This window comes from Metarhizium robertsii (assembly GCF_000187425.2).
Source record: "Metarhizium robertsii ARSEF 23 chromosome Unknown MAA_Scf_10, whole genome shotgun sequence".
In the NCBI taxonomy this organism is placed as follows: Eukaryota; Fungi; Ascomycota; class Sordariomycetes; order Hypocreales; family Clavicipitaceae; genus Metarhizium; species Metarhizium robertsii.
Genome location: NW_011942150.1, coordinates 1,269,147 through 1,281,067, shown reverse-complemented (window position 1 = coordinate 1,281,067; position 11,921 = coordinate 1,269,147). Strand labels below are relative to the sequence as shown.

At 54.0% G+C, this 11,921-nt stretch overlaps 4 protein-coding genes across 4 annotated transcripts; 3 read left to right on the top strand and 1 right to left on the bottom strand.

Annotated features, from left to right (window-relative positions):
• Window positions 1–27: 27 nt before the first annotated feature.
• Window positions 28–1,220, bottom strand: MAA_09420 (replication factor C subunit 4; the record flags this gene model as incomplete). Its single annotated transcript, XM_007827418.1, has 3 exons — window positions 28–776; window positions 842–1,062; window positions 1,117–1,220. The coding sequence occupies 3 exons, from the start codon at window positions 1,218–1,220 to the stop codon at window positions 28–30; spliced, it is 1,074 nt and encodes a 357-aa protein (XP_007825609.1).
• A 13-nt stretch (window positions 1,221–1,233) lies between these two features.
• MAA_11591 (sarcosine oxidase) lies at window positions 1,234–2,226 on the top strand (the record flags this gene model as incomplete). Its single annotated transcript, XM_011412506.1, has 1 exon — window positions 1,234–2,226. The coding sequence occupies one exon, from the start codon at window positions 1,234–1,236 to the stop codon at window positions 2,224–2,226; it is 993 nt and encodes a 330-aa protein (XP_011410808.1).
• Window positions 2,227–2,653: 427 nt separating this feature from the next.
• Window positions 2,654–5,303, top strand: MAA_09419 (N-terminal binuclear Zn cluster-containing protein; the record flags this gene model as incomplete). The annotated part of the gene is made up of 6 exons (XM_007827417.2): window positions 2,654–3,049; window positions 3,119–3,311; window positions 3,374–3,405; window positions 3,473–4,817; window positions 4,872–5,035; window positions 5,139–5,303. The coding sequence occupies 6 exons, from the start codon at window positions 2,654–2,656 to the stop codon at window positions 5,301–5,303; spliced, it is 2,295 nt and encodes a 764-aa protein (XP_007825608.2).
• A 3,228-nt stretch (window positions 5,304–8,531) lies between these two features.
• Window positions 8,532–11,463, top strand: MAA_09418 (nitrogen metabolic regulation protein; the record flags this gene model as incomplete). Its single annotated transcript, XM_007827416.1, has 3 exons — window positions 8,532–8,762; window positions 9,586–9,689; window positions 9,819–11,463. The coding sequence occupies 3 exons, from the start codon at window positions 8,532–8,534 to the stop codon at window positions 11,461–11,463; spliced, it is 1,980 nt and encodes a 659-aa protein (XP_007825607.1).
• Between the last annotated feature and the right edge of the window lie 458 nt (window positions 11,464–11,921).

Below are 11,921 nucleotides of genomic sequence, written 5' to 3'. Positions count from 1 at the left end.
TCATGCACCCTCCGAAAATTCACTCTTTTATTTTGCAGCTACTTGAAACTTCTTTGGATCCATATTAATCTTGGACAGCCGCGCAACGCAGCCACTCAGTTGCAGCAACGTCTGGACGCCTTCCAGAATTTTCATGTGGGTGAAGCCAATCTCCTTGATAAACTCCAGCTTTGAATGCTCGCTTAGCGTTGGAATCGTCTTGGTCACCTTGAACATGGTGCTGATGATATCGTGACTAGAGTATCCCAGATTCCACAGCTCCCTCAAAGTATCCAGCGCAGAATCTACGTTACCCTCGTAGCACGCCTTCAGCATAGCCTGTACTTTGATGGGATGAGGCGAGTCGACGACCTTGAACACATTGTCTCCAGAGACGAAGCCAAAACCAGCAAAGGTTGATTGCAAGTTATTGATTGCCTGTCGCATATCCCCTTCTGCGCTGAAAACAAGGGCAGCAAGACCGTCGTCGCTGTATTCAACCTTTTCGGCTTCAATGATTTGCATTAATCTTTTGACAACCTGGGCGTCGGACAGCTTTGCATATCGGAGGATGGCGCATCGCGACTGCAGCGGCTCAATAATCTTGTTGGACTGGTTGCATGCAAAGGCGAATCGGGTCGTGTTGGAGTAGATCTCCATGGTTCGGCGAAGAGCTTGTTGCGCACCCGATGTCATGCTGTCTGCTTCATCGAGAATGACGAGCTTATGTCTGCCGGGGGGTAATGTGACCTTCTTTTGCGCAAAGCCCTTGATTCGATTGCGTACGACATCAATGCCTTGACACAGTGGTGAGCATTGAAAATTTTTTCTCTCCATCTCTCTCAGATATTTGTCCACATACCTCTCTCGTCACTTGCATTCAGCTCCAGGACAGCCTCCTTATATGACTCTCCCAGTAGCTGTCTAGCCAGACACAGCACGCTTGTTGTCTTTCCGATACCCGGCATTCCTGAAATAATGACATGGGGCATATTTCCCTCCCTAGCTATAATTTTCAGCCGCTCGATCGTCTCTGTGTTGCCCACCACATCGTCCAGGAAGACGGGACGGTACTTTTCCACCCTTCAAACAGCATGTTAGCGGCGCCAGTTTTGAGGGGGAGGAGGACAAGAGTACCATGGCAATTCGTAATTCGGAGATGCATTCGAAGACGAGGCCAGGGCTGCCTTTGACGCAGCGGTCGAGGACTCGCCCCTTTCCTCGGTTTTGGTGGCGGGCATGGCGACGGCGATGATGGAAGTGAACTTGGAACGATCAATTTACGCGACCTGGAGACGCGTCTTTGGTGGTGTATCGGGCTTCTGGCTCGTGGGGCTTGACGAGGTGCAAGTGGTCCGTGCGTGGTTTGCCCGCTCCACCGCCTTTGGACTGAGGCGGCAAATCCAACCATTAGCCAAAGCAATGTTGAACTTTTTCCCAGCAGACCATATTCTGCCATACAACAACCAAAAAAAGGCCGAATCAGACAGCGCAACTCGTCGCAAAGACCCGAATTTGGGTTCAAACGCGCCAGAAACACCGGAGGATACGCATCAGGACGAGAAGAGCGCATTTCACAGCCGCCACCATGGGTGTCGCGAAGAAAACCAGAAAATTCGGCCAGGTCAGTCCTTATCGATAACCAAAATCCCATTCAGAACTGAGCCTGCTAACGTTTCGCCAAATGTCCAGGTCAAGCGAGTAATAGGCCTGCGCGACGCACGGCTCAAAACAAACCAGAAAAAAGACGAAGAAGCCAAAGCCAAAGAGAAGAAGACCATCAATGGCGAATTGATCCGAGAAGCACCCCAGATGCCCAGCAACATGTTCTTCCAGCACAACACAGCGCTCGTGCCTCCCTACAACGTCCTCGTCGACACCAACTTTCTCAGCCACACGGTGCAGCGAAAGCTGTCGTTATTAGAGTCCATGATGGACTGCCTGTACGCCAAGTGCAACCCGATCATAACGTCGTGTGTCATGGCGGAGTTGGAGAAGCTGGGCCCAAAGTACCGGCTGGCGCTGCGGGTTGCGAGGGACGAGCGGTGGCAGCGACTAGAGTGCGACCACAAGGGCACGTACGCGGACGACTGTCTGGTGGACAGGGTGACCAAGGATAGGATATACATCGTGGGCACCAACGATAAGCTTTTGAAACGGCGCATCCGTCGAATTGCAGGGGTGCCGTTGATGAGCGTGGCGAGGGGCAAGTATGTGATTGAGAGGCTGCCGGGGGCGCCTGAGTAATTTCTTGTAGCATAATGACAATTTCGTGATGATCAAGGGCGTCTTGTAGCGTTTCTGGCGATGTTCTGCGTGCCCTTGTTTCTTTCCCACGGCGAGTCGGGGAGGGTGCAGCGGTAGGCTGGAGTTTAGCTGTTAAACCCGATCGAGGCAAGTGGACTGAAATGCCGAAACGGTACAGGCGATGCAACCGTGGCAGATATTGCGACAGTCCTCGCAGCAAGGCTGCATCACATCTCATTCTCATTTCATCGTACATACATCTCGAAACCCACACCTCTCGGCCGATCACTGCAGCGGGAGGCAGAGAGTATTTGACCAGATCAGGTACCCGGCTATCGCGCTCTATACTAGTATATTGGTGTACACACTTTTCGGCGACAGACTGTATTTCCGCCCTTCACACACCCGCGCATGAGATAGCAGCCTCATGCCCCAAGACTCCAGCCCCAGCGAGCCCTCCCCCGGCGACAAACAAGTCCAGAAGCGCACGCGGATCCTCCTCTCCTGCGCGCCCTGCCGCAACTCCAAGCTCAAATGTGACCGCCAGCAACCATGCTCGCAGTGCGAGAAGAAGGGCCGCATGGACCAGTGCGTCTACGCCCCCAGGCCCGTCAAGAAGAAGCCCCCGGCCAAGAACATGACTTCGCGCCTCAAGCGCCTCGAGAGCCTGGTGCGGGAGATGATGGAGAACGAAGGAGATGCGAAGCCGCCGGGGAGAAGCAGCGAGGGGAGCGCCGTGCCCTCGTTGCAGGGCCATGTGGTCAAGGGGGAGCATGGGACGACCTACGTCGGGGCCACGCACTGCATGGCTATGCTCGAGGACGTAAGTTTGCAATCACACAGGGCTCGTGCCGCGGTATATATAGACGAGATGCTTATCAGGGTTCTGTAGATTGAGGACTTGAAAACGTACTTTGATGATACGGGGGCCCACGAGGAAGGGATCTTGTCGACGGATGATCTGGATGCGCCTGAAATGCTGTTGTGCCCGACGATTCCGCCGACAAACAGGGACGAACTCATCGCGCAGCTGCCGGATAGGCATGTTGCAGATCGGTTGATTAAGAGATACTTTGCATCCATGAGTCCTTCTCAACGTGAGCCACCTCGTGCCAAACCCCGTGAACACTTTCTCACGCAAGAACAGATATTATTCATCGACCTACATTTACAAAAATGGTAAAACTACTCACCCTCCTTTCTCATAAACGGCCATCTGCCATCTCATACTAACATCCCCCCCCAGTATGCCCGGTTCTGGCAAGACTCCAACGACGTAACCCTCCATTGGCTCGCCCAGCTCTTCATGATGCTCGCGCTGGGCATCTTCTTCAACAGCTTCGCCGCTCCCCACGAACTCTCAGCCGACTCGCCCGTCCCCATCTTGGACCGCATCAAGCACTACCGCTCCTGCGCCGGCTGGGCCCTCATCTGGGGCAAGTACACGCAGCCCACGTCCACGACGCTGCCCGCGTTCCTGCTCTACGTCGAATCCCACTTCATGTTCAACCGCGCGGCCCAGATGAACTGCTACGTCCTCTCGGGCGTGTGCATCCGGCTCCTGCTCAAGATGGGCCTCCACCGCGACCCGTCCAAGCTGGCCAATATATCCCCTTACGAAGGCGAGATGCGGCGGAGGTTATGGAACATGGCGGTGCAGATCGAGCTCATCGTCTCCTTCCACATGGGCCTGCCGAGCATGCTGCAGGGCATCGAGTCGGACACGCGCCCCCCGTCCAACCTCCAAGATGAGGACTTTGACGAAGATTCCACGTCCCTACCCCCGGCGAGACCAGCCACCGAGTACACACATGTGACGTACACCATCAACAAGACCAAAATCATCAGAGTCTTTGGCCAAATCGCCAACCAGGCGCACTCGCTCTCACCCCCCGAGTACACCGACGTGCTGCGGCTCGACGCCGTTCTGCAGGACACATGGGGCGCTCTCCCGGGCTTCATGCGCGTCCGCCCCCTAGACGAGTGCGTGGGCGACACGCCCGTCCTTTTGACCCAGCGCTTTGGCCTGGCCGCACTCTACAACAAGTGCCGCTGCGTCCTACACAGACGGTATCTCGCCGAACCCGTTCCCGACAAGGACCACAACTATTCTCGCCAGCAGGGCATCGACGCGGCGCTGTCGCTGCTCCAAAATCAGTACCTTATATGGAGGCACTCGAAGCCGGGCAACGTGCTCAGCTCCACGTCGTGGTTCCTGTCGTCCCTGGCCGTACACGACTACTTGCTAGCGGCCATGATTGTGTATCTGCTGATCAAGAACGAGAATTATCCCGATGGAGAAGGGTTCGACTTTGACGGCAAGAAGCCCAGCAAGGAGGAGCTCAAAGGCATGCTGAAGCGGTCCTATATGATTTGGACAGAGGTATCCGAGAACGTGGCTGAGTTGAGGAAGACGGCGGACGCGCTGGCCGCCATGTTGAGTAAATTAGGGGATCCGGTGGACAAGGAAGTGAGGATACCAACACGAGGTTCGGAATACCCGTCCTCGGGGTCGGTTGGGTGGTCATCATCAGCGGAGAAGGGTACTTCTACTGGCGAGCCGGATTTACTCTCTAGTATCTGGATTGAAGGTATGAAGGCGCCTGTCTATTTGCCGACGGTGTGCTGACTTTTTTTGATAACAGGAGCGAACTCATCTTCAGGGCTTACACCATTCCCCATGGCCCAGCCAACGACCAATGCTACTCCAGCAATGGACTTTCCACTCCCCGCCACGTCGGAGGCCATTCTTGGGAGTAACCTAGGCTTTGATCCGTCGTGGATGGAGCCAGCAGATAATATGGACTGGGTAAGTTGTTCCCAAATCTGGACCTTTACGAAAAAATCTCCCCCTTATGCCATAAAGGAAGAGACAATATCAGGTCGGAACACTGGCTAATCTTGGTCACCAGCGTTTTCTTGACGTCTCCCTGGCACATAGCCATACCGCCGGCACTAATTCCGCGTCTGGAGCGTCATGGGTCGAGAAACTGCCCCTGGATGAACTGGACATGCTGGATCCCGGGCTATGGGGCCGGCCATCTGGGGAAGCACACAGACACTTCCCGTCTAGATAGCAGTGCTGGGTTGCGAACGTGATAGCACTCAACGGCCATCTTTGGCATAATATTTGATCTGTCCATGCCCCGTATATTCCAGTCCACTCTTCAATTGTGAAATATGACATTTGCTGGGAACCGTGATCCGTGATTGAATGTGTAACACGTAATTCGTCATTGGCTGTATCAACTTGCCTAGCTCATGTTGGCTGCGGTCGCCTCAGGTCTAACCAACGCCCCCTCAGGATCGGCCCGCAAAACGCAATTGATGGTCAACCACCAAAGCTCGTTGGGGAAGGAAAGGCGCCCGATGGCCGCAGAGAAGAGAAAGAAAAAACACAATGCTTTTCTAATTGCCGGTGCTCGAGCTGCGCCGGACCAATACGTCTACTACTTGCTAGACCGTGCTGCGAGAGGTACTACCGTAACATAAGCCCACTGGTCAATAACGTGATCCGAAAGTGTGATTCGTGACTGGCCAGAGATAAGCAGCATCCTACGACTTGGCCATGGCTTGGACCGGGAAAAGAACCCGGAAGGCTGGGACTAGACGTGATTCTCAAGTGCCAACACATTATTGTTTCTCGGTGACAAAGATCGGAATACTACTAGCACGACTGTTGACCTCGTTGGTGTCGTCGTACACGTCTTCGTCCGTGCTGTATGTAATAAGCTGAGATGTGTAGTACACAACCAAGACACCTGGGCAGTCTGCCTGGTCGTCTGCATCCCCCGCATATCTAAAATTGGTGAGAACTAGGCGATGCAAGCTCCCCTTGTAGTAGTATTCTCCTGCATGCGACAAAGAGCTGCATGTCATGGTTTTCACGGGAAAGCTCCTCCCACCAGAACGGCAGGACGGATCAGCACACCCGCCGCAATGCCGATACCATCTCATGTCGCACAATACTATTGCTTTTGCCCGGCCTGGTGTGCTGTTGTGTCATTGGCGGTGCATCAAAGACGCAATTTAATGTCCCGTGTCAAGGTATGTACTACTTGGCCAGGGCCCAGGGCCGAGGTTGCTTGCTGGCATGTCTCAACTCCCAATACAGAAATCTGGGGTAACTACTTCTGGCCAGCCTCCCATGTGTCAAGTTCATGCAGCTCAGACAACCCTTTTCCGGCCTGTTCGTTATACTAGTACTATCCATGCTCAGAGACAGTCTTTTGCGCCCAGACCGCTCAATCAATCTCTGACATCACTTAACTGCCCGCGGGCACACTTCTTCAATGGGGCGCGGGGCCGAGAAGTGCACAGCATAATAGTAGTAGGTGAGCAAGAAGGCGAACAACAATCCGTCGTTGGTAAATTCACGCCACGTCGTCTTCAGGAGATATGTCGGTGTGTCTGATGGGGCATGGTCTTGTTGTTGGAGACGCTTTGGGCCAATGGCTTGGAATCGAAATCGGGCGCACTAAAGCCGGGGTCATTTAGTTATTATTTGTGCCAGGTACTTGCGGAGGTGAATTGGAGATCATGTTCAGGCTGGCGCTTTGCTTCACAGTCATGATGCTAGTTAGCATTGTGAGATCGAGGAATAGTAGTTGGAATAGGAAAACACGAACTAGAAACCCCCCCTTTTTTTTGCCTCAACTTCTGAACCGTTGCTTGCCCAGCACGTAGGACATAGCAAATATGACCCGTGGTGCTATCAGTGGTGGTGAACTCTCCCAAGAGCCACTTTACAGCCTTGACAACTCGACCTAGAGTTGCGGGCCACTACCATGTCCGCCGCTATCGACTAGCCACGAAGGAAGCATGGACAATGGACACTGAGATCGAGCCACCCAGCAGTCTTGTGACCATTTGATGCCCATGAGTCCGGTTGCCGTGGGGTGTTTGAGCGGGCCTTGGGCTGGACAATCAGACGGCCCCGTTTTGGGACAACCTTTTGTAAACGGTATGAGAAACTGATTCAACACGAAAAATTTTAACTGGAGAGAGGGCAGAAAACTTTACCTAATTCTAATGCAGCATCCACATAGCTTGTCTTATAACGTTGCAGGTGACAGTAACATGATGGCAGCAAAACGAGTAATTGGCCTGGAAGCCATTGGCCCCGACAACCATGTTATGTGTTTGCCAATCCCAAAGTTGGGCCAGAGTGCATTGCGGGAGAAACTGGGCAAATGGCCATACCTACCAAGTCCAGGAGGTCGAAGTGAGGCTTCCTTTGAATGACGATTCCCATCCAATCGGCCTGCTGTGCAAGCCCGGCTGTTCCAGCCTCACCGCATCTTGAGGCTAAAACAAGCATAAGTGTGAGCTCACTTTGCAGTGCTGGGAGCCAGTGAACGAAGACTGTCCGCAACAAGAAGAGGAGGCGGCATGGTGGGCTCTCAGTTCCTGACGATGCCTATGGGCGATTGCCTGTCGCGGTGACGATGTCATGGTTAGCCGCGGGATGCTGCGGTGCACAGAGCGCATGTGTGGCACTTCAAAAACCAAAGGTCGGATTCCCTCTAGCCGCGTCTCATTTCCGACAGTATCTTGTCATTTCAATGGTCTTGGGCTCGTGTCAACGTTTTCCAAGGTTAAGGGTTTTAGCGGAATTGCGCTGGAAATGGGCATCATGCAATCCAGCATAGCCATTGCACAATCGTCATGACTTTTCATGGCCTGCGACTGACGAAGGTCGTTGATCATTAGAACCACATGTAGTGCGATTGGCCAGCCCCAGAATCTATATTGTAGAGGAGCAGCAAGGACTGAAGGATCCCCCTCGGAAACCTCCTACGGATCGTAACAATGCCTGGAGGTTATTAGTTGGGCCCCAGGGTCATTTGGTCAAGGGCCACTATTCTTGTTCAGGGCTGTTGATGATGTGAGGTCTGCTTATTTTTTGACGGCGCAATGCTAGTGTCGGCAGAATCCGGGCACCCAACCCAGACTGCGTAGGATGGGAGGATAAGCTGTTGGCGCGCATGAGCTGCTGGTATTCTCCTGAACTGGCAGTTAGTGCTCAGAGTCTGTCTGCCTACTTGATATAGGGGCGGGCAAGTCGGGACGAGATACCCAGCAATGTGTTGAAGGTCTGTGGCGGCGCATCCATGGAACACTGACGCCGATGTCCATCAAGCTGGCGCATCCACCCACCATCAGACTTTTCAGCCATTCTGTAACTTCTCCATGCCCCCGTCGCCCGTTTACCTGTCACTGATAAGCCTGTTGGCTGTTATCTCTTGGTTGACGGGCGTGTGTCGATGAATCGGTGCAGGTTTTGCGACGCAGGTTTGAGCGACATGGAGTACCCCGGCGCTACGCGGTCGATGCGCCGTGCGGCCACAGCGGCCAGGGTACCTGCGTGGTTCCTTTCCAGTCTGATTGCTGGTGGACTCGCTAGCCAGGAGATGAATTTCGGCCTGCCCAAGCATCGAGAATCGAGCAATCGAGCATCAAGCGCAGCAGACCGCATGCGCAGCCATCCCCAGGCAGAGAGGTCGATCGACTACTACGACTGCGTCTCGGGGCAGGTGCCACTTCGGTCCAGGTCCAGGTCCCAAACCTGTGGAGGCAGGAGCAGATCCATCCAGGTCGTCCCAGTGCCTCTTTGCCATCGTGTGTTCCCTCACGTCTCCCGTGGCCTCCGCCCTCGGCCCCGGATTCTTGTTGTGCCAATCCAGCATATACCATAACACACCTGCATCGAGGCGCCCTCTTCTTGATTCTCGTGCTCGTGCTCGAGCTCGCCTCGGCCTTCGTTTTCTTGCTCCTCCCCTTCTCCTCGTATCTCCTGCATATTACGAGCGGCATCGATATTTGAGACACGGCCTTGGCATTCGAGTCGTCGTTTGGGAAGCAGCTCGAGCTCTTATCAACTGGATTGCTCCTGCCAGCCGACTTCCGCTGCGCCTGCGCCTGCCCGGAACCCCACCATCCGATCTCGTCGTCTGAGGCCCTATCTTTTGCGTCGATAAGAGGGAGGCTGGCTCAGAACTTGCCAACCTCCGGTGCGAGCATCGTCAAACAGACCGTCTGCACCCCTTTGCCCAAGTTGCGAGGCCGCATCCGTTCGTGCTTCAGAACATCCTCGCCCGCCTTCGCACAGCGCGTCCACGGTTGACAGGCCGTGGCGACACTCCGGTCCTGCGCGGCTGCGTGCTGTGCCCCTCCATTCCCCATCGCTCTCGGCCAAAAGTGCCCACCTCAATCAACCCAACCACGAACCGGACCACGTCAAAAGGCGTTTGCGCGCGACGCATCCATCCATACATACACCATACCATAGCAGTACTACTGCGAGACCCTTCCCCTTGCCTGTCTCAGGCACCGTCCAGCAGCCTATCCCGACTCTAGCCTTTGGCTCGCCAGAACCGCCTCGAGGAACTTCTCCGCGAAGCCCTCGGCGAACCGCACACCATCCAGCTGACCTCACGATCTCGCTCCAATTCCAAATTCCGGTTACCAATAATTGACCACCCCGCTCAGACATAGCCTGTCGTGCGCCCGTCGTGAGTCGCCTGCATTGGCCAGCAGTTCCTGTCCTCGCACCATCGTCGGCCCACTGAGCACTTGTATTTTACGTACAGACTTTCATTCCTCACCGTCCACCAAACCAACGTCGCCCAGAGCCTTCTGGCCTTTGGAGTGCCCTGCGAATCCCGCCCAAGTATCCAGGACATCTACCTGCTCCCCCAGGCGGGCCGTCGTGTGCGAAACCACGGTGGCCTCGCCTGTTGCATGCTGCACGGAAAGGAAGCCTTCTGCCTTGCGCGCATCTCCTTGTCACCATCGCTCGTTGCGCTTTCCCACCCTAGCCAGCACGTCGAGAGCGACAGGGATCGAACCATGCCAGCCCAAATTACTGGCCCTATGGCAGCCAGCATCCCGATTCATATTGCCAACGACCAGAGTAACAACTACCGCAAACAACACAAGCACTCGCGATCGTCCTACTCAGAGTCGTCTCCGCTGGCCAACTCTAGAAACAACTCTCTGACTTTCCGCCCGCCCAAGCGACACATGTCAACTCCAGACAAGACCATCGCTATTACCAACGCAAGCGGGCGCCAGGCTGCGTCCCTGATTCGTGTCGCCACAGCCGTCGGATATCGCGTGCGAGCACAATTGAGAAATCTTGAAGGTGTTGTTGCCACCGAGGTCTCGACTAATCCAAACGTAACAGTATTTGTGGGTGAACTGTATACCAGGCACAATCCTACAAATGAAAACAAAGACGTTACGCAAAATGGTCCGATTGCCGGCGTCGGCGTCAACCATGACCTGATATCAAATCTGTTCCGTGGCGCACAGCTGGCCTTCATTAACACGACATTTTACGGCGATGAAGTTCAAATTGGTATGGCTCTAGCTGATGCTGCCAAGAAGGCGGGGGTCCAACACTACATCTATTCGTCGATGCCTGATCACAAGGCCTATAACAAGGACTGGCCCTCTTTACCACTTTGGGCAGCAAAACACGAGGTGGAAGAGTATGTTCGAAAGCTCGACCTCCCCGCGACCTTTGTTTACACAGGCATCTATAACAACAACTTCACGTCGTGCCCATATCCATTGTTTTGCATGGAGCTGCAAGAAGATGGGTCTTTCATATGGCAGGCACCGTTTCACGAGGATGCCAAGCTTCCTTGGCTGGACGCGGAACACGACGTCGGGCCGGCAATTGTACAGTTATTCAAAGACGGCGTTTCGAAATGGAAGGGTGAGCGGATTGCTCTCGCTTATGAATATCTGTCGCCCAAAGAAGCCTGCAGACTGTTTGCAAGAGGCGTTGGCCGTCCCGTACACTACGTCCGTGGCCCCATTGAGGTCAAGGTCCAAATTCCCACTGGCTACCGAGAACAACTGGAGGCACTTGAGAAGCTTTTCAAGCTTAGCGAGACGGACCCCAAAAGACAGCCACCTTACTTTGGGGACATGAAGCTCGAGGTGAGCTGCCCTACCGAAGCCCTTGAGCTCTGGGAAGGCCCTCGGGGACTGGAGGAATATGCCCGAGAAATGTTCCCTCTCGAAGAGGAGGCCAACGGGCTTACATGGATGCTGGACGAGGACGAACTAGAACAGAGATCTGCCGCCGACGATAAGCTCAATGCTACAACAACGTCTGTGGAACAACTGAGGCTTCATGACGAGAATGAGGATGACGATTCAGATGAAGACGACGGACTTGTTATGCGGGGCTTGAAGCGAGACGAAGAACAATGGCTGGCATAGTGTCAACTGCTATATTTACACAAACAACAACGCCATGTAGTGGATCGAGTACGGATTTGAAGCCAGCCACACGTTTCGCATGTTACGACACGCCCCCCTATTTTCATGACACATAATCTACGAGGCTTTCTGGGCGTTGGGGGTATTGATTTTGAGGGTTAAAACGGTGATATGGACATTCCCCAGAGTAGGATAAAAAAGTACAGGATGCCTTGAATGAAGCCATGGGAAAGCAGACGATTACGAAAGAGCGCCATTTTCATCCAGGGTTGAAGAAGAACAAAAAAAATTATGCACTGGTCACGGCGGACATGGAATCTACGTACCGAGGATTGCGGGGATTTATTGAACTGGAGTATCGAGCATTGTATATGTTGGGCGTTGTGCTACAGTAGCTTTGGCGCATGTTGCATATCCGAGGAATAAACATTGTACTATGCAGTTTATGACTGACGTGA